Genomic DNA, 22731 nt, shown 5'->3' with positions numbered 1-22731 from the left:
CTCTTAAGGATCAGCCAAGACGAACTACCCACTACAATCACTTATCCGACAAACCGAGTGCGACAGAGATCTATGCTATCTTCCACCACCTGCTATCCCATTCGTCAGAGTTTCGAGCACTCTTTTCTACCTGATCCACTCTACTTGTTCGTTTGTGGATCATGCAGGTGTTTCAATTCTCTGCAGCTAAGCGATTGCTCCAAATGGCGATACCAAAAGGATAATAGTGGATGTTGAAAAGACTAGTTTCTCTACCTAGTCATTTATTGACAGTAAAATTGCTAACATCGAAAGACCGGGGTAAAAGAGATGGGTGTTTCCATATAGCAACAGGAGCCTGTTTATTCAACCTTCTGCGCCCATTAAGTCTGCTTACAAGCCAGCCATTAAAAGATATGGCGAATGGAGGAGGCGGGATCTACTTTCACTTCCGGGGGTTTGTTTTCTCCTCGTTTCGTGTCAATCGAACCTTCTCGAAATAGTTTATCCGGTAATAATGTCGAAACTTATCGATGACGACTAGAAAACAAGTTCTGTTTATGGGCGTAAAACTGAGAGCTGTAATAATTTCATTCTACGGTTGACATCTTCCATGCACTCTAAGTAGTGGGAGTTGGACGATGTCTTCCCTCCTGCTGGGAATTCGGAATTTGTTCTCCTTTTTTTAAAAAAGCGGCGTGTAAGTTCTGCGGCAGTCACACGGCAAACTCATAAAAAATGTATGTACATAATTAAATTTGCTTCAATCCGGGGAAATAAGGAACTGCTCCCGTTTTTCTTCTTTCTGTCGATTAAAAGAAGACGTTCTGTTTTACAGCAAAAGCTTATATTTTCGATAGAATTTTCCAGATTAAAATGGTGAAATCAATCTTCTAAAGATACGTTTTTTTTCCGATGAAGAAACGATTACCTAAATAATAATGACGAATAAAGTGAAAGTCTACGTTGTTTTAGCAGTCGTAAAAACTCCAGTCACGATTCTAAATTCTGTGATTGGATGCAGAAGTGACTGTTGAAGTCTGGAAAAATAAAACAAAAACAAACTTTATGTCAGCAGAGGGGCATCGTTATCCGCACCAAAATCTACTAATAGTCAGAAAATGGTTAGTTCAATCCGAATCTTGTCCTTCTCTGTTTCGCCCCCTCCCCATTTCTTTTTTTTTCTTATCTGGAGAAACAAGTTGCTCCATAGCATCTCGCGGGACCGACATCATACCATTTACCATCTCTACACAAGCATCCATTAAGTAATGACTAAAGTAAAAGTTAAAGAAAATAAGAAGACAGATGCTATCAGCCACCACGTGACGTGTTTACTTTTGACCTTTGATCACTAGGACGGAAGCATCACCGCAATTAACGAAATGACGTATAATTATTTTCCAATAAGTCTTCATCAAACTCTGGTCATTCTGTAAATATTTACCAAGAAAAATTGTCGTGTAATACTAGTTTCATCGGATTCTGCATACGTTTTATTATCCAGATTTATGAATGTTGTATTATCTTTACTGCTTATTAAAAGAGAAAACTAATTATTTGTTTTGCTTCTTTCTCGTCTGAAAATTTTTGTCTGAAAATATTGGAATTTCTGCTTTGATTTTAATTATACCCAACCTCGAAATTGAAGTTACGCGATGAATTTTTTTACACTTCTATTCATGCGATAAGATATAACAACATTGCACGGTATAGCGTTACACCAACAAAATTCTTTTAAAATTATTTCTGTAATATTTTAAATTATCGCTCCTATGAAATTGAATTTAAATTTAATGATTCGCTTACCCGTAATGAATATATAACAACTATTGAATAAACATTAAATACTATTAAACGGTATTAAAACGATAGTTTCACATGTTGAAAGACTGAAATGAAAATAATGTTTCTTTCGTTTGTCGAGACAAAAACATTTGTTGATCTATTAGATAACGTTTAATTTAATTTATAATGTAGTATATCAGCCGATTAGCATAATCACAGTAAATTTTTCAACGTCATCCGCCCGTGTTCGAACTATCGTCACGTCATGGCGATCACGAAACACGTGACTGGTTCAAGAACAACGCGTTTCCATTTTACTTGATTACCCTCAGTTAATTATCTGATTAATTTTGTTGGTTTTAATTTTCACTCGCTTTTTTTTACTTAATTTAATTTTATTACAAAAAAAGGAAACATTTATCTGTTATCTCTCCGAAATAATTTGGTTTAATCTAGAGATCACACGACAAGATCCTTCGTGTGATCTATTCTTCTTATATAATTTCTCGTGTAGTTTAAAATGTATGAGACCCTTCACGATCTTACGCGATGCCTCATCTTATTACCAGAGCTCATCTATATTCTTTCTCGTGATCTTGCACCCAACGTATCCCATCTAAAGACGTCAGATTTTCAATAAACCGAGATCCTTAAATAGGATAAATGCAAAAGGGGTTTTAAAATAAAAATATACTTTACATCTTACAATAAAAAAATAAAAAAATATATATCTATTAATATGTAGGAACTATGTCTTAGTTGCTTACGGTGAACTTTGTTGCTGACAACTGTGGCTTATGAGCTTCATTCTCTGGACGTGGTTTCTCGGCAGAAACTTTTAAAGGTAACCATTGAAATTCATGACGAATAAGCGAGAAAGAAACAGAATTAACACAAAAGACAAGTATGAACTGCTACAATAAAAATTCTGTTTCTGATACTCTCTCGAGTGAAAAGGTAAAGTCTACGTTGATATCATACACAACAAGAACAATCGCTGGAATAACAGATGGAACGGCTACGTGATGAGAATAACAGACATGGGCATGGGTGTGGCTGGGGAATCATGATTCTTTACTTTTCTAACTCTTTCCGCCCCTTCAGAAATGTTTTCGCTGATGTCTTGATTTTTATTATTTACATTGGCTGAAACACGAAGCTTAGTGAAAAATGTATCATCCTTTGTATTGTATGACTTAACTGTGGCACTCCGCTACTCTTTATGCAAAAATGGCGGCAATTCGTTAAAGAATACAGTTTTAATCGACAACGTGGCAGATATAATCCGGTGCGTGCCTCGTTATAAGTTTCTATCACGATACCAAAAGATGGTCGAAAGCCTCTTTGGATATCTCCGAACACGATTCGAATAAATTTCGATGAGTGGATGAGAATACAAATAAATTAACTTTTGTGAAGAGATGCCACCCGTAATATGTTTATAACTTTATATATTTTTAAAAGATTGTTCCAAAGAGGGAATCGAATGGCACCGTGCCAAATTTTCACCCAGTGGGACATTTTGTTTGTCTTTTATTTTTGTCACGTCCGAGATATCTAAACGGAGAAAAAATTGCGCTGAACTCAGAGAAGTAATCAGAAATCCGAGAAGATGTGCAGGTATCGTTGATTCTTCTACCGCAGTCGAAAATTCTACCACTCTTTGTCAATTACCCATGGCTACAGTATAGTATCTTGGGGTTAATCTAAAAGAAACTTTCGAATACCTTTAACTTTGTTCGGATTTTTTCATCCCTCCCAGGAATTGTTGGACGAAATTGATTTTCTCACCTTGAAATTAATTCTGGTTTTAAATACCTTTTAACGATTACTGGAACTCTAAGAGCTGCAACAACTAGGGAAAACTTTCCACATTTTCTTATCTCTTACCAAAAATTAACATTTGAATTTATAAATTGAGCTGGTCTCCCTAAATGCTGCCAAACCTTTGTAATTTGTATCGTTTTCCCACGATGGTTTACCAATTTTATCACATTCACGTGTACACATCCTTCTCCCATAAGCCGGTTAATGCAGCGTATAGAGATATAAGTCGAGAGAAGACAAAAATGACTTGTTTGTCATTTTGATACTTAGTGTACTTCCGTTACAAATAACTCGGGTTTAGTGTATATATCGTGACCTATTAAATTTGGAAAAGGATTTAACGATAAAATTTTATGACGTTTCGACTAATCCTATAAAATTGTACGTGGGACCACACGACAATCCACACACGTATCGCATCTGCTATTTTTAAGATAAACTGCTTAAACGTTTTCGTGTGTTAGTCTAGTCGAAAGTTTCCAGAATAAATATTTTTATAATGCTAAAAAAAATTGTTAGAGATGGAAAACAAAATTTCAATGTTTTTCCACAAAAGAAACAATTAAAAAAACATTGGATAAATCAAGGTAGAGCGCTTAGAAGAATAAATATATATTCTGCTATCAGTCGAGTGCAGCAGCTTCAGTTGGTGACGACAGCAATACGGAATTGCAGAGGTCCCTGTCGAGCCCTGGGGTAGGGTCGATTTCGACGGACCATGTAAACGGCGAGCAGTCCTAAGAGACAGACTTGGACACGGCTCAACGAGTTCGAGTGCTAGAAAGGAATGAAAAATAGAGTCCCCGGGTGAATTTAAATGGAATGGCGACTCCTCTCCTATCACACTATCTCCTGTCACATTTTGACTTTACTTCCGCTTTTGACTTCAATTACTTTACTTTTTTTAATTGTCGTTTCGCAAAATTACTTACACGCTTTTCTTTCTTTCCTATCGATTTTTTCCGACACATAAACAGCTTAGAGAAGGACGTTTGCTCGTCGTTTTGCTCGTTCGATCTCTGATTGCTCTCTATATAAATGCCCAGTTTTTTGCGATAATTGTCTATTGGTTTCTTTCAAATCGCTTCTCGATTTTTTGCCATTTTTAATTTTAAAGCAGTTCCCGCTTTTTTTTCTATTGTGTTTGTCTATTAAAGAAGAATTTCTATCTAAAATATTCTTTCTTTTTTTATTTTGTATTGAGGGAGAGCTTTCTATTATCCAGGATACAACAAATTACGGCTTAACTTAATAATACAATATCGTATTTATTTATCCGATTACGAGAAGAATCGACAAAAAACACTAAACGAATAGCTTAATGACGAGTTTTATGATGTCTGACGATATGTGCTTTTTGCCAAATCTAAAATAACAACAAATCTGGAAAACATTAACGAAAGAAATTCTGTAAAGGCCTACAAAACCAAAAAAACATTAGCAGAAAACGAACGTTAGATACGGAAGTAATCATTTTAGTTTGACGTAAAGTGGATTTAAGTAACGTAAAATACAGGAAAATGCGTGAGCGTATAATGAGATTTTACAGTTATAACTCATCGACTCCCAATTTTATTGTTTCGGCCATTCTTTCAAATTCTTTCTTTTTCCTGTCATTATATCATCTTCCCCTTAATACCTCCATTTTCTTACCTTTTCTTTCCTCCTCTTCACATTTTCGACCTTAATTTTTCACTTACGTTTCTTACTTTCATAACCATCTTCGCATTATTTTCTTGGAATTTCTTTATTCCCAGTGTATTAGAGGCTTCGGAGAACAAAATTACCCATCATGATCATGCCGTAGAAGCTACAAATCCGTCGAAACGAGTTATTTATTTTATAAATGCGAAGCTAGCAATCTTATCGAGTCAATTATATGTGTTTATCTTCCAGAATAAATACAGACGAGAGAACTCTTTATATTTAAAAGTGTCGAATTAGAATCGATAGAAGCAAAGATGAAGCTGCGGTCATGCATCACTTTACAGATCGATGTCTACTTTCAAACGGACGAATGCCGATTCCTTAATGAAAAATTTATTCTGGGTTATATCAGTAAATCTAGTTTTTTCCCCCCTCTTATTTTTTAAATAAAAAGAAGACGAAAATATAATCACTCGGAATCAATAATTGTTAGATTTCATTTAAAACTTGTCTTCAAACCACATCACTTCGAAGTGATGAAAGTATTGGTTATTTTATGATTTATGAAATCCCGTCCGAGTGAATATTGAGATAAACGTGCTTGGATTTTCTCGACTTACTTTTTTCTCTGAATTGTGATTGTTTCCTGAAAAATCTTTAGACAAGAGTAAAGAGACTACGCCCACATTCACCCAACTAAGTATCCTTTCAGAATTTTGACAAAAATTCGAGAGAAAAGATTGATGATAAATTTAGTGGCGAATATCCTTAAATTTGAATAAAACTTACTTCTTTCATTATTGATACGTGTATTATTATTATTATTTTCTTTTCTTTTTTTTCGTCTGTGTTTACAATACACAAACGCTCGATTTATTATGTAACAGACATCACAAACTCTTACCACCACCCCACTTTAATTTTTAATCTGGCACGTAAGTGAATGGAGGACGATGATGGTTAACGGAGCCACGTGTTTCTGCGACATTACCGGATCGTGTGACGAAATGTTAGAAATGTTGAAATTTTAAAAAAGGTCCTTAAATAAACGGCATTTTTATGCACGCAGAGTAATTCTATTCTGTGCTCAAGCTAATGGAAGTCACGAGGATCACGTGTTTGATGAATGATATAACTGTAAAGTGTAGCTTTTTAGTAGACCTATTCTGAAAATAAATAAAATAAAATAAAATAAAACCGAAGAAATCGAATCAAAAAAAGAAGAGTAAATTGAAGGAAATGGGCAACAATCAGTCACTTAACATGGTTTCAAGTTACGTGATTTACATGGAAAATAACGTCTTGAAGAATTTTTACGTAAATAATTTCATTAAGAAATATAAAAATGATAGTGGATTAGAAGCAATAAGCTAGAAACATCAAACTAGCATTTTGAGAAAATGCATCACTTCGGGTCTTGATTTTATTAAGCGGATGCCAGTTCCGTGTCTGTAACAAGTCATTAACCTTATTTTGATATAAAAGTTTTTGTTAAAGTCATACATTACTGCAAAATCAGCAATATTCGTGCATTCCTGATCGGACAATTTCCAGATTGATGAAGCAATCATTCTACGTAATAGTGATCCATCATGATATTTCTGGATCAAGAAAATTGATGCGAAACGAGCACGTACGGCATTTTCAAAATGTAAAAGTAATCAACAATACAATGGACATAATAAGATCTTTTTTTGATGGACGATGCTAAACTTTTAGAAAAATATTCCATACATAATGTATCAAATTTTGAATTCGGCATTTATTTTTACTTCTGTGTAATGGATGATCTAGTCCCATTCCGATTTACATCTTGATATATCTGCATCTGTTATGTCGACCTCGCCACATGAAAATTCATTTTTGCACTTGGCTTCAATTGTCAGATTCTCGGTTTTTCTACCAAAATCTTTACTTATTGCAATTTTATGTTCCACGGATACCACTTTATCTCCAAATGGCATCGTCTTTTCCCATGCAAAATTTAATTTTCAAATGTTTCGTACTAAATAAACATTTCAAAAAATCTTAAAATCTTATATTTACTTATTTAAAATGTCCTAAGTATAAAGACAAATGCATTCTCAACAACTTCAATATCAGTCTTTATGACTCGCATTCAAATTCTAGCTTAGATTTCTTTAACGTTAATATAAGTATAAGAATTAAATTGATAAATAATTTAATTAAACGTATAAAAACACAATTAAAAATTAAAACTAAAAACTTTATCAAATTCTATTCAAAACAACGGAAATTATTGTCTGAAGGAGGAGGAGGAGGGAAAAAAAACCGCAGAGAATCTTTACAAAAGCATTCAAAATTTGATCAATAAATTTTAATTTTAATATTTTAATTACAGTTATAAAAATAAAACTCTATTCTGATTTCTTTCCCCCAAACAATTATTATAAAACGATACTTTAACACGAAACCATAAATAGCAAAGAGAAAAAACTGCGACTAATGAGAGGCGCATTCATAAAGTTAAAGGAAGAGAATCGTGTAGTTGGTCTTAGTGTAAAAGGTAAGACGAGACTAGATGGAAGGTTATAACTGGAGAGTATATCATTAGAGAAGGTGATAGAAACGATGGTTGTGATCCAATTTCTCTGAAAATAAATAGGATTGAGTTTTATACGCATTAAAACTTAACGAGATTGTCTATCACCTCCTACGAGATTTCAGAACTGGGACGATGGAATGTAATAGCAAGATGGCGCTAGGAAGAATGCGAGATTAGACGAGAACAAAAGATCAATGGAAAGAAGCAAAGTCTAGGCCTTTAAGAATGAAACACTTCTGTTCTGGTCCGTCTGGCTTGCTTCGTTTTACACTAAAATCTCATTTTGCTACGTGATCTACGGTGTCGCGTAGAAGAATTATACAGGCACCGTCCCTCGCCTGTATAATTTATATTTTCTCCAAAGATTTATATCCGATTAATAGTTAAAATTATAGAAATCGATGCAGATTTTTTGTATAAGTACGGATAATATAAAGCGAATAACCTATATAACTTATATAGTAGTGTAATAGGGTTAGGATAATAGTAATACTGTACATGATTATAGGTCTGTTGTAATGGTTGAATATTTATCAATAATGATGAATTACTGTATAGTGAGACGGTTACGAAAAAAATGTTGACGGAAAATAACGGTAAAACAACAATAAAAAAAAAAAATAAAGAATTTCTTCGATACTTGAAGTATACGGATAAGAGATTATCATAAATTGGGATAATTGGATAAAAATTGATATTGGGTGCATCCAATTATACTTTGTTGTTGTTAGAAAGACGTTGGCATCCCACGAGATTTCTTTAATACCTTTTGATTGGCCCAAATGCTGTTTTTAATTATTAATTTACGAGTTTGGCTCTCTCTCTTCCTTTTTTAATGCCACGCTTCTCTTTATCTAGTAAATAAGATGAAGTCGTAAAGTAACTATAGACGGGAATTAATGTTGTGAATATTATTTTGGAAAATTTTCAGGGGGAATAAATAAGAAACAAGATGCGTGCCGAAGACATTTCGTTGCATTTATATAGAGAACATCAATTTTTCCTTCTTCATATTATGGAATATATGCTAAATCATAAAATCATAAGAATTCGACTTTCGTGATAAGTTCGAGAATCACGCAAATATAAATCGAAAGAATCGATACTTGGCCTAAACGGCTTTAACTTTGCGCATTAATATATTTATTTAAAGGTTTAAAATATTAAAATTCGTTTTATCGGTCTCTTCACGTGATCGTACGACCTAAAACACACTTACGATAATTATAGAGCTTTGTGATAAGGCCGTGCGGTTAAGATATTTGATGTAATTATTGCTAATTATGAAAAAGGCGCGGAAACCCGAGACTCGGTCATTAAAGACAAAATATAAAAATGAAATTTTAAACCCACTGTTTTACATTAATTATTTTTATTATAATATTAAATTCGATATATTTTTGCCTCTTTTTATATCGGACTCGTAAAGGATTTTATAAGATTTTTTGTTTTTTCTTCGACAGTTTCATGATGTAAAATAACGTTGCTAAGCATTTTCATGACGTGCAGAGATTTATTTTAAACTAAAATCTTTGATGGGAAAATATTTGAAAGATCGGAAAAATTGAAAAATTAAACAATACGCGACAGGAACAACCTCTGCAGATAAAAGAAAAAAATGGAGGTACAAGGACGAAGATTTGTAATAAATTAATTAGTGTTAAATTTAAAAAGGAAAGTTATCTGAACTTTAAAAAAGATTTTAAAAAATTCTTCTTTTTCTTGCTTCATCCAGTCATGTTTGTCAACTTAACGTTTAAAGAGTGTCGCGCAATTAATGGAAGTGTACTCTATCCAGTCTGGATACTTAGCACCAGCTTATAGTCGACCAGGGAGTTTTTATGTTGGCCGCAGGTATGCTTCTTCGCGCAATTCCGTTAATTGCACTTTTAAAACGGAACTTCTCCTGTAGGCAACTTTAAAAAAACTAATTGAATTGTGCAGTCAATTAGCATTTGAGCAATAATCATTGTTAAATGTTTTTCACAATAAAACTTTCGAGTACTGACTCCTCAATTAAATTATGGAATTTCCAGATAATAATTATGAATTTAATGCAATTTGTCAGCTTTTTGGAACTTTATACCTCTTATTCGAGGAAAAAAGAAAAGGTGCATTCGATATTTTGCAAAGTAAAGTTCAAAAGTGCTCTCTCCCTTTCTGTAATATCCACTTTTTATCGTTTCGAACCTCACTTATTTTTAAAATTAAGTCAAAAACTTCGCTTACCCCTCGAGAAAATTAAAAACTACTTAAAATACATAAGAATTCTTTCGGTAATTGCTTATCGAAAGCCATTTAAAATTCTTGTGGGCTTTTTCGCTGGATGCAAACAATAGGCCCGTTTCCTTCCACGAGTCGTAGATCAGTTCTTTCGACGTTAATTTTGTAAAATGTGTGTCACCCTAATATATTTATATATACGATATTTTTAAATTAATGAAATCAAAAACCTTTTCGCCGAATTTAACGTTGATTAAAGTTGCTTTACGCTTTAGTGAATCCAAATTGATTCGCAGTTCAGTAAAGCATTGGATATAATCTTTGTTGTTTGTAGCAATTGCGGTATTAAATTGTTCTGTCTGGTACAGAATAAAACACACACACGTACAATAGCTTACAAGAACAGAACAACAATTGACCGCAATACTTGGCCGAGAAGAGCAGTTACAGAAAGAATAACTATTGATATTATAAAACAGAATTTTTCGATCGAAGTAATCCTTGTGGAAGGGAGTAAGAGGAATTATGAGTCAGCCAGTGAGTCATCTTTATAGAATGATAAAACGTTTCAATAATCTTGCATTGTTTTTAACGTCGTTTTAACAAGAGCGAAACTTTCACCAGCAGATCCTTCTACCGTCCAGAAAAATATAAAGACACAAAGAAAACAAATAAATTTTGTGTAACGAAAGAAAAAGTTACACGAAAAAGGTGTCGTCGAAGATAGTGGCAAATTTCCTCAGTTGTTAACTTGCCAAGAGAAACTCCTGCACTTGACGCCTCTACAGACACTATTGTGTCTTCATGGCTTGATAATCGCCGATCGAACTTCCTCCCTCTTTCATAAGAAACATAACAAAAGAAAATGCCGAATTAAATATAAAATAAGATCTCTCTTATACAGTATTTTTATTTAATTATAATACTTTTAAATTTTGCCAAAATACACAAGGAATCGTCAACGAAATTAATCAATGCTTGTTGCCGCTACAGTCCAACTTTATGTGTACGCTAAACGATCTTCTTACTACACCACATTAACTCTGAGAAATGAAAACTACAAAACTGTTTTCTGCTTCTTAATCGAAAAGATGAGACCGAAAAGTTATTCGCAAATAATGACCTCATTAATTGCACCATTATACATTCTTGCAAAATAATAAATATTTTGAACAAAGAAAAAGTTGTTTATGGACAGAACTTCTTTCTGTTTATTTTTGCAGCTCGTTAAAGAAATTCGAAAACTCCAAGATACATTGGGGTGGAGCGCTCGTCTAATCCTACAGGATTTTATACAGGACTTTTTTCCCTGCCTGTAAACGTGATTTTTTAAAGAAAAATAGTGTCATAACTCCGTCTTCTTTTAAATTTTGGAAATATTTGTGAGATAAACTACGAATTTCGATATTTCTATTCACGTTCTGTAGATTATCGAGTCATCTATCGATGATTTTCGACACTAATCCGTATAGAAAGTGTAGTATTTCGGAGTTTAGGCTTTGAATAGATGTTTAAAAATCTTAAATTTTAATTATAAATTTTTAATATAAAAGGAAAGCATTCAGATCAATTAAAATATTAAATAAACGATCCGATACAACATAAGTTAAATTTAAATTTCAAATATATTACTGCCAACGAACCCCGAGAGACAAAGCTAAGAAGGATGTTTCCCCCGAGTAATGGACTAACCTAAGGGCGGAACAAATATAGTACCAGCAGATCTCGGAATTCTAACGAAATAAGGCACTGACTGCTACATCTAATAAGGTTAGTCTTATCGTCCTAACGGGACCTCTCGCCTGACCTTTTGATCTTCAGGTAGACGTACATCCCTATTGGGACTTGGCTGTAATGTGCTTAGCTGTGTAAGGAGAGTGCTAAGCTGGCAGTTTTCGGAAAACAGAACGAATCAACACAAAAAAAATAATAATATTTCGTAAACTCTCGTTAATTTATTAATATTAGGGGTTCCGCCAGTCTCTCTCGTACAAGGATATTTAACGCTGGCTAGAAATTAAATTGGCATTGCCGCCATCTTTAACCGAGAGGGATATAAAAAAAAGGGGGAGAAAAAACGGCGGTTAAGTCGATAGAAATTAGTTTAACCTATTCCGTTGGTTGATTTCACGCACGAAATGAACCAATTTATAAAAATCTTTTGTGGATATTTAGAGCATACTTCTTTTGCCCTGGGGAATCTTATTGAGAAACTCGTTAGTTTGCTTCCTTTTCGTTCACTCTCTTTCCGATACAAACACAAATTAGCGGACGGTGTTGATTCCGGTTTCTTCTACTTCGCAATTGACCAAACCGCTCTTCTTTTGGCGGTTTTTAATGGCCTGTGTAATTTGTCAGGTATTTATTAAGATCAATGCCGCATTCACGTGGCTGAGCTTTAACGACTTGTTTAGAAATGAGCTCGGACTGCTATTCGCTCGATCGCCCCTCTTATCGCTCCGTTCAAATCAACTGGGATAAGGTGTTTCTTTCGTTGCAATCGAGTGGTTGATTTGGCGCGCCGCGTCGCGCGCCGATAACTGAAACCCCCGGTTTTGATTCATTTTCAAAATCTAAGGACTTTAGGCGGCAGAGGAGAAATCGTCCCCGGAGAAGATGTCCGAAACGCAACATCGAATCTCTTCACCTTATCGGGCGGCCATCGCCAACACAACTCAGTCGTAATCCCGTAGTAATGGTGTTCACCGGCGACGTTCGTTTACGCTACCGAAAATCCGGTCTTCCCCGCATTTACCGTGATGTACGGTCGCCACCGTGTGTTTGGGAATAACTGCTTTATTAAAATGGGGAAATTGGGTCCTACGCGCTCGTATCTTTCTAAATAATGCATTTACATTCAATAAATGTTTCCTAGTGTGTGTTTATGGTTTGCACGTTACACCTTACTTATTACATAATCTGGTTTATATATGTGGAAACTTTATGGCTTTCGTTTTAAACATTTCTGTTTAAAAAACAAAGTGCTAAAACTAATGCGGCTTAAACATTTGCCGCTTTCCTTTCCGTTTGTTTTTAAACCGTTAAAACTAAAAGTTTCCATTTCAAATTCTAATTGCCAATGAGATATACGTTAGACGTTTAAATATTTTATATCGGCGCCATCTTAGAATTTTGAGATTCGAGTGAAACGTTTGTGTTTCACCTAGACAAAAGACAGGCTACCGTAAATTATGTATTACAAAATGTTTGCTTTCGCTGTAACCAAACAAAATAGATTTATTCGGCTACGAAAATCGGAAGATTTTTTTTTTTATAATTTTGAATTTTACCAGTGTTTGTGGTAAAATAACGAAGCGAATCAAAATGGCGACTTTTTAAATTTTAATTTATCTTTTAATATTAAACGGAATTAAAATAAAGTCGTAAATTTGATAAAATTGGATATAAAAAGTGACACATTGTTATATATTAGACTCTATAATGGATTAATAACTTAAAATCATTCAATTAAAACCGCAAGTTCTTTATTCGTTTCCTTTGTTTTTATCGTGTAAAGGAAAGCATCGTTTAAGCAATATATTGAAAATAATTTCATTAAACACTAATTGATAATTAAAAGAAAATATATTCTAATTATGAACACGACTTTAAATCAGATCCGATTTCGATTAGTTTTCAAAATATTTGAAATAATTATTCAACGGAGATTATTCATTTACATAGAGATGAGAGAATATTTTATAGTTTTATTCCAAATGCCTCTTAATAGATATTATTTATCCAAAATAATTTATAATTTGGTAGTGTATTTTTCAATTTTTTTATCTTTATTTCTTGGTTAGAATTTTGTTAGTATTCTATTTAATTTTAATAATAATTTTTCTTTTAATTCTCCAGATGTTGGCAAAATTTCCGAGAAAAATACTCAAACAGCAGCGAAAGAATTTTTTAAAACTGCTTTAAAAAACTTAGAAAATTACAATAGATATTTTTTAAAAGTATATTTTATAGCCTATCTATGGATATTTTAAGATAAAATTTAACCTCTATCAGTTTCGAATTATCTTGCTAAATTAATAATTTAATAATTACCCGCAGTTAATTATAGAAAATTAAAAAAGAAAATAATATATTAAATATTAATAAAAACGAAACTGACAATTTAGAGGCTATACATCCATTTTAATGCGCATAAATTTTGTATGATTCTATAACCAAATAAGGCAAGCATTTACTATTTTAGCCAACATATCGGATGACCAACTGGGTTATGATTGATTAAATAAATGCCTGCCCATAAACATTTGCATAAATATAGTTAAAGTGCAAGACGAGCGCAGATACATTTACAACTTGGAAATGAAATAACAAAGTAACGTTATCTCTTTTTTTTATATCCTGTGTTGTCAGAGTCTAAAATCTTCGGAATAAAGAAGTATTACGCCAGTGTAACACGCAGGAAATTATGATGTGTGACCTCCCGCCTAATTCTTCTGTAGGCGAGTTATCGACTAATGTAACTCAATAGGGATATAGAACTGATCGATCTGCGGTTTTAAATACTAAATAAAGGGGGAAAAAATGAATATAGAATATATCCAGGAATCGATAGAATATAACTTTGTACTCGATTGATTTCTCTCGGGATTCTGTTTGTATTTTACATGATTTAGTTATAACAAAACTACAGCTGATAATGTAATCGCCATTAAAGATAAAATTCTTGGTAACAAAATATAGAGTCGATCTTAATGATGATTAATGCAAGCAAAGTGCAAAGCCTTGTAGGTATGACCACACATTCGCTCCACACACAAAGGGTGGAAGATGACAGCATTTTTTGACACGAGTAATTAGGATAGTAAGCTGTGGAGAAATATTTCTGTCATGAGATAATAATCCGTCATTTCTTTAGCCGGGATAAAGGGGTCAAAAGATGACAAAAAGCTTGTTCTTTTATCTTTTAATGGAAACGTCGACGTCGAAACTAAGAAAACGTCTATCCATCGCAATTAATACGGTTATTGTCCTTTAATAACTCTTAATTTAATACGTTTTACGCTTTCTAAACTCGATAACCGGGCAAAATGCCACGAGACTGGATTAATGTATCAGAAAGAAGAGATTTAAGTCATTTTTGATCGTATCGAGTCAGGTGATAGTCTGTTCAATAGTATAATATACTGTATAAGTTTTTAATATTTTTTTTTTATCATTCGATACGTTTCAGATAATCGAACTTATGAAATATTTATAGAGGATTGAAGAATTTGACGCGACATTTTCAAAAAGTCTTTTATCTCTGTCCGGTAGCAGATGTATTGACACCGATCACATCGCTAGTTCTCTTTGATATTTTTTGTGTAGGGTTTTTTCTTTTATCGAGAGGAAAAGTTGCAATATAACAGTTATCCGAGATAACCAACTGCTGGTAACTCGGGGTTCGAACGCGTTACACACTCATCTGTAAAACTACATCTACTCCACCAAGAAAATACAGGAGATACTTTCTGATTACAGATATTCTGCTAGATTTAATGCTATTTTTATCTAAACAAGTTCAAAAAGTGATACAGAAATATTTGATGCTTCTATTTGTTTTAAAGCGATTACCTACAACCTAGATATGTATAAGATGTCGTAGAATGAAAAAGATAAATGTGAGGTTCTTACTTTCCGGAGTCATTTCTTTATAGCGGATCGTTTCTTCTAAATGGCACATAACACAGGCTATTCTCCATGTAAAGTAGTTTACCATAAATTTAAACCTTCTTCTCATGAATAATTGTTGGAATTTTTTCCTACATTAGTCAGACGATCTAGAAACGAAACTCCAAATACCTATAATAGAAACACGTCAGATATATATATACATATATATATGTATACAAAAATACAACATATATAAAGTTATGTATTGACTTAGCAGAAGAGAGCAGTCGATCCGTCATCCGTTCGGAATCGGTGTCCTTAACTGGATGTTTCTTTTTTCCAACACCTTCGCCTCTGTTTTTGAACAGAGAGAGGGTGTTTCCTCTACGAACACCAGTCCGTGACCGCCATAAATTACCCCAAGGGTGTGCAGGGCCAATTTTATCCCAGCTCCACTCCGACAATTTAACGGAACATATATCACTCCATCTGACAGCTGTAGCGGATCATTTGGCCTGGGGCGAGAAAGAGTAAAAGAGTCGATCCCAAACCCAAGACATAAATACGCCACCCCAGGCTACCATAGCTCAGAACATGTGTTTCGAACAGGGGAGAATCGAGCGTTACAATTGTAAAACCCAAAGATAGAAGGGGATATCCGGTGCTTATATCATTTAGGGGATGAATGATTCGCTTAATCTGGCTAGAGTCAATAAAGTAGATTTATAGCTCTAAACAAGTACTGGCATTAAAGATCAATGAGAAAAATTTAATTCCAGTTTAAATTCATTTATTTTCGCTTCCTGTCAACGGTTTTAGAAGATGAATAACTACCCTTGGTTTCAATGATACCTTAATGTATTTTTCATTAAGATTTTCTTTCTATTTTTTATTTTTGAATTTAAAATCTCCTTTTCTTCTGAAAACAACAAAAGGATAATGCCGTTGTACTCGCAAAGAAAAAAAAACGCAGATTCTGACGAATTTAATTTTAATCTAGAAAAATTTATTAACTAACTTAAAAAGATTATGTTCGTGTGGGAATTTATTAAATGCGCAAGTACATATGCACGGATTATGAAGTTTCCTGTGCGAAAACTATTTATTTTTAATCCTCTTTTTTGTTGCGTCTATATCTTATTAATTCTTTAAAAAAGTTTCATAAAAAACTTTAAAAAAAAAACAATTAAAAATTCTTAAACAAGCGTTTAATCAATTAAATATGCGTCGTTATAGCATTTAACTAGACATTAACAACCATTATTTTAATTAATTAGTGAAAGATGACGTTATGAACAATATTAAACTAACGCGACGACATCGGGCAATGTAATTTCAATTTATGATTAAGTGTTTATGTGAAGAAAACGATGACTTTTAGGCCTTTCTAAGCGACGAGAACACATCGTGATGTCATGCATCGTCATTTACTTCATCTTCAATATCATCATCGATTCGCGTAGGGAAGATTAAGGAACGATCGTTTAATGTTTCATCAACTATGAGTTAAACACACTGCACTACATTTAATGACACTTAACACAAAAAATAAAAAAAGAAAAGAAAAAAACTAAATGAAAAGAGGGGGGAAAAAAACAAAAGAATTTGCTAAACCTGCAGTTGAGATGTGCTAATGAGCAGATAATCACAATGAAAGTAGTCAGTTAATCTGGGGTTTTTTCCTCCCAAACTTGCCCACAATGATTGAAATACTATTAACTGGGATAACAACAAACGTCCATTCTAGTGGACTAATTGGATATTTTCCGTTTTATTAAAATATTTTTTGAATTTAAAACCTTTTTATGAAAGTCTTCGCCTTCTTACATTTTTGAAATACTTAACGCAGGATAAAAATAAAAAAGAAAAAACACGACAAAAATAGATTTGTTTGCTCTTTATGCGAAGCGAAAAGGCTAAATTAATGTTAATAATCTGCTTGTCAACCAACATCCATCCTCGTTTAAAAAACAGAAAAATTAATAAGGACAGCCGGTATATTTAAAAATGGAGAAATGCACTTATTTTAAATTATAAAAAATGCACGGCTATAAAGATGTCACATTTAACACAACCTCGATTCCAGAGAAAAAAAGCTAACACGATACAAAAATACAGACACGTGTCAGATAAAAACCCAGTTTAAAATTCATTCGGAGACATTGCAAAAAATATTTTAGAGCAGATGTCATTGACAAGCTATCAGAGTTCGCAGAAAACGGTTTAGGAGGGGGGAAAAAGAGAGAGAAAGAGAGAGAGAGTAGAACAAAGGAGGAGTAATGCGCAAAAAGCAATTAATCAGGCAGACGTAAAAAGTGTTGTCCATATGTTAGATCTCACGCCGTGTTAAAATACGGAAAAGATATGCAAATAGTTCTGGGTAGACTCGTGCAGGACTGAATATATGATTATTCAGCAACAATTTTCTTTCGAACCGTACGCAAAACTTGTTTTAATATTTTAAAGATCCTTATTTTTAGCCCGGCGGAGAATTGCCGCCTTTAGCGAAAGTTAAATATTCAGAGAATAAATGGGAAGAATCATTTTCTAACCGTCGAATTGACGACGTGAGACATTTGACAATTAGTGGGAATTTCTACCGTTTCTTTCGAGAGAAGAGACTTCAACTTGCCGGGATGTTTTCTGAGTGTAGGAATTCTCCGCCAACAAAAGAATACTAGAGGAATCCAATCATCTTTGGGGAAAAGAATAGAAATCCTGCAGCAAAAATGAGAAAGAACGATGAGGTCGATGCTGGAAGAGACTTAGTCTCCAGGCTACATATTTTGCAAAAGATGGAAAGCGTCCTTTGCTTTTTCTCCAAACAGCTGCGTTTTCTCGCTACGGTTATTCTCTCTGTTTTTTCCCCTTCCTTTCTTCCTCCTCCCCCAGCTTATAAACAGCGACTTTTTACGAAATTTTTAAAATTAAAAAATAAATAAATAAAAATTCGTTTCTCTAACTGCTGCGGTAATCGTTACTTTCCAGCCGCGATCATCCGACGATTTAGAAATGATACGTTCATCTATCATCTCTATTATTAATATTTAATACTTCGTACATATAAATTATTCTTCTTCTTAATTCTTCATGAGAAAAACCTCCATGTTTTGAATTTCAAAACGCCTTCCTTATTTCTATTTTTCTTTTATATATGTATATATATAAAACGTGGACAATTAGCAAAATTTACAATATTGTAAATTTTATGCCGAATAAATATTTTAAGATATTTTATCTTAAAATTTCACGCGAGTTCTATAAAAAGAAAATAGAACAAATGGCGAATATACAACATAAAGAAACAAATATGTGTAAAGCCCGCATTCTGAATTTTGTAAACACGGTTTCTATTACGGTCTCCAACAAGAAAAACAGTTTAGAAAGTAGGCGTTTATAACATGGAAAATCGAATCGAATACTAATGTTTACGCATTATTATTCTCTATAAACCAAACAGAAAACATTTAACAAAAGATACGACTTCATTTTGAAAATTTTTATTAAACCGTTCGATACATTTAACTCGTTAAATTAATTAATTTAGTAACGTGACTGATCATTTTATCCAATTTTCTTTACGTTATTTCGCTCGTTGATGGCGTAATTTCGTAGAGAAAAGTCATTTTTAAACGGTTATTTTGCTTTCATTTTTTATTTTTACCTCGATTTCTCGGCCTTAATCTTCGATCAAGGCGTTTAAACGAATGCATCTTCTCGGCCATTGCCGGCAAGAATTGTGTGTTCTACTTTTAAATTTGTACAATTATCAATCATTTTTACGACATCTCCCTTCCAATCTCTCTATTTTATCTTCCAGATCAAATTTAGATGGTTTTTCTACGACATTTTTTTTTTTATTTTTTATTTTTCCATTCAAAGTACAGTAAACTTCTTGGTAAATTATCCACTCAACAGATGACGAAAAAGAATAATCGCAAATTTTCCAACTTGTGACAACTTTATTGTAATGGTTTGTTCGGCAACGTGTTGCATGAAATAGTTAACACGTTTCGGAATAAATAATTCAAATTTACTCGCTAAAGTTACATGATAATAAATAACGATAAACTACTGTAATGTCGTTCACGAGAAATTATTATAAATTTATCAAAACAACATAAATAAAAAAGCACGAGCTCCGCTCGTTTTGTTTCAAATCATTTATTTTGGGACATCTTGGCAAGGTAATTTCTGATAATTCCGCTCCAGGATAATATTACTACCGCCTTATTTATTAACAGAAACATCCACAAGAACCAAGAATAAATATATTTTCCTTAATTGTAACATCTGTTTATTACTTTTAAAATAATTATAAATTGTACATAAAAATAAACATAAATAAAAAAAAAAATGGAACGGAACAAAGAAAAAAAATCTTTTCTTTATCTGTTTCGTCAGAAAAGTATTTTATTTATTTATTTATTTTTTTAAAATAATCTTTCGATTGTTCACGAAACAATTCTTAGTTTTTCTTTTTTTTAATATAAATTTACTCTGTCATCTGTTTCTATTAAATACTTTTTCAATAGATAAATTGTTTATTGTGTTATTTATTTAAAAAAAAAATATTGATATTATATTATAGAAAAGATATATTTACGAATATACACTAGCAATTTAGCATATATATATTAATAATAATATAAATATTTTATTCTTTTTCTTTAAAAAAATTGATAAATTCTTTCCGTAAAAAGTAATTGTCATTTAATTCTTTTCCACTAAAACGCTTCGGAACATACATCATTTAAGATTTAAATGTACGACAAATCTACAAATGACGAAAGCGCGGAGAAAAATAAAAGAAATGGTGTCAAAAAATACGAGAAAGTAGTCAATAACTAAATAAAATTATGAAGTTAAGAAGCGATTAAAAATCGCAAGATTTGATCCGAACATAAAATGATAACTCACCAAGGAGCAGGAAGAGGGGGAAGAGCCTTCACGTGTTTAACTAGTCATACATCATGCAAATTGAGAAACGGAGCTGTGTGAACTCCATACATAACAGTCACCTCTGAAAGAGCATGTATAATTATTATTGATAATACGTTCGAAAGGATAACGAAATTATAATTCGACCTTTAAAAAAAAAAATAATAATAATAATAATAATAATAATAACTGGCTTAACGATAGATTCATTTACATAAAATTTAATTGGTATAAATATTATGATTTTTCGAAAATAAACTCGGCTAAAGTCATTTCTTTTATTGTGTGATATTGTATTCGTTTGCTGTAAAGAGATTTAATTCCGGGGATAAACAAGTAAACGTTGTGTTTGTAAAAATATACGTGTAACAGGAATGAAATCAGTTACTCTGCCTCTAACTGTTCCATTATCGGATTATTTAACTGAGAACAAATGTAATCAAGAACCATTGTCTGACTTTTAATTAAGATTATGTTCTTTATGTACATTTTTAAATGTATTTAAATCTTCTAATTTCGAAATAGATGTTTATTTTCGATTATTTTATAAATGTGGTAAAATTTAAAAAACGGTATTAAACAGCGTGCTGTGTTATTTATACTAAAGAAAAAGCTTTTTTCTTAAGCATTTTTTAAAGCAATTTTAAAATTTTTTTCACATAATATAGGTAATTTCTCCTCTTTTTCCCCCCTTCTAAAGTCTCCAAAATTATCAAACTATTATCGTTATTACATCGTATTAAATTGCATGGTAATTATAAAAAATTAATATTTGAATACGTTCATTATAAATCATACATTATTCGAATCGAGTAGTTTTCCTATGCAAATTAGTTTGTTTATTGTGAATAGAAATTGGTTACATATTTTTATTTTATTTTATATATATATATATATAAGCCACGAATTCGGATAAATTTCCAACATCGGAATTCGCATAATTTTTTAATATATTTTTTACATAGAATATTCTAAATTTATCCCCTGCAAAAAAAATCTGAATCGTATTAAAATCTAAAAAATAATAAAATAATAAAAAAAAAATCTGCCACGCGGGATGTTTCTGTTGAATTTGCAACAATTTTCCCTAGTGTTGTTGCACGATAAAGTTTCGAAGTATTTTTTACGCGTGTCGATAGAAAAAAATTTACATTTGTCCTGTATTCGGGAGGGTACGCTTCTTCAATAAATTACCGTAGATAAGGTTTCTTTTTCTAATAAATATCAAAGTCTCCCCTTAACTTTTGTTGTTTTGTCACGAAAGAATCTCGATTTTTTTTTCCCTTTCTTCCGTGATAAATTTACATATTTTTTCCATGAAACAAAATATTCAAAATTTTCCATAATTGTATGCAGTTTTTACGGTAAATAACTTAAATGTTTAAATATAAATCTCCGCGCTTCTCGAATTCGTTTTTTTTTTCTTTTGAAACCTTCACGATCTCATAATACTACAGCTTACAAACACTACTATTTCCATTCTCTACATTCTCTGGCATAAAGGAAGAAGTTATCGTTTACAGTAAAGATTTATCGAGTATTTCTTTTCTTTTTTATTATTATTTTCTAGATTTTGCAGCATTCCAAATATAGTAAAATACTAAATATTTAACCCACAATCGACAATTTAAATCTTTAAATGTTGTTGATTTCGAATAACGTTTGACTATATTGATGTTCTCGTTCCCCGAAAGGAACATTATTTAGTATTTTACAGTAATTAAGAGTCCGATAGAAGTTATGAATTAAGTTAACGAAACAGTTTATTGAATATTTCCTTCAGCAGATAGCATTAAAGTTTAGTGCATGGTGTGGTAATTGCTGGCGAGCGGGTCAATTCCTTCTGGCCATGATGCTCATTGTGTACTTCTTTGAAGAGATCTGGTGGAAATGTTGCTGTAAATTTTCGGTACGTCTAAAAGCGAGGTTGCTGAGGGCATTTTTTCTAAACGTGATGGACAAACTAGAGATAATTTTTTTTTTCTTTCCTCCACTCGCTCTTGTGTGGTGAACTTCAAACATAAGATTGAGAATAACTCCTCAAAAAACTGCAGAGTTAACAATTTTTTGTTGCTTCTGCAACAATATTTTCGTGACTGTTGCTGTTAAATTTCTTAAATATGATTCTGGCAATTAAACGTAGGATT

General features: G+C 32.5%; 1 protein-coding gene across 2 annotated transcripts in view; it reads right to left on the bottom strand.

Moving 5' to 3' along the window:
* The window catches only part of LOC136986744 (carbonic anhydrase-related protein 10-like), an 86955-nt gene extending 66360 nt beyond the window's left edge, over positions 1–20595 (bottom strand). Inside the window, exons 1-2 of one of the 2 annotated variants that reach the window (XM_067284350.1) lie at positions 20564–20595; positions 15665–15832 (exon numbers count right to left, since the gene is read on the bottom strand). In XM_067284350.1, coding sequence (XP_067140451.1) covers positions 15665–15770 — 106 coding nt within the window. In that variant the 5' untranslated portion in view covers positions 15771–15832; positions 20564–20595. Of the gene's footprint in view, positions 1–15664; positions 15877–20563 lie in introns of those variants that run through there. The other variant, XM_067284349.1, reaches the window with a different exon arrangement.
* Between the last annotated feature and the right edge of the window lie 2136 nt (positions 20596–22731).

Source organism: Centruroides vittatus, unplaced genomic scaffold (assembly GCF_030686945.1).
Source record: "Centruroides vittatus isolate TY-2023 unplaced genomic scaffold, ASM3068694v2 scaffold_1167, whole genome shotgun sequence".
In the NCBI taxonomy this organism is placed as follows: Eukaryota; Metazoa; Arthropoda; class Arachnida; order Scorpiones; family Buthidae; genus Centruroides; species Centruroides vittatus.
Note: the sequence above shows the minus strand (reverse complement) of the source record. Positions and strands in the feature narration are given on the sequence as shown.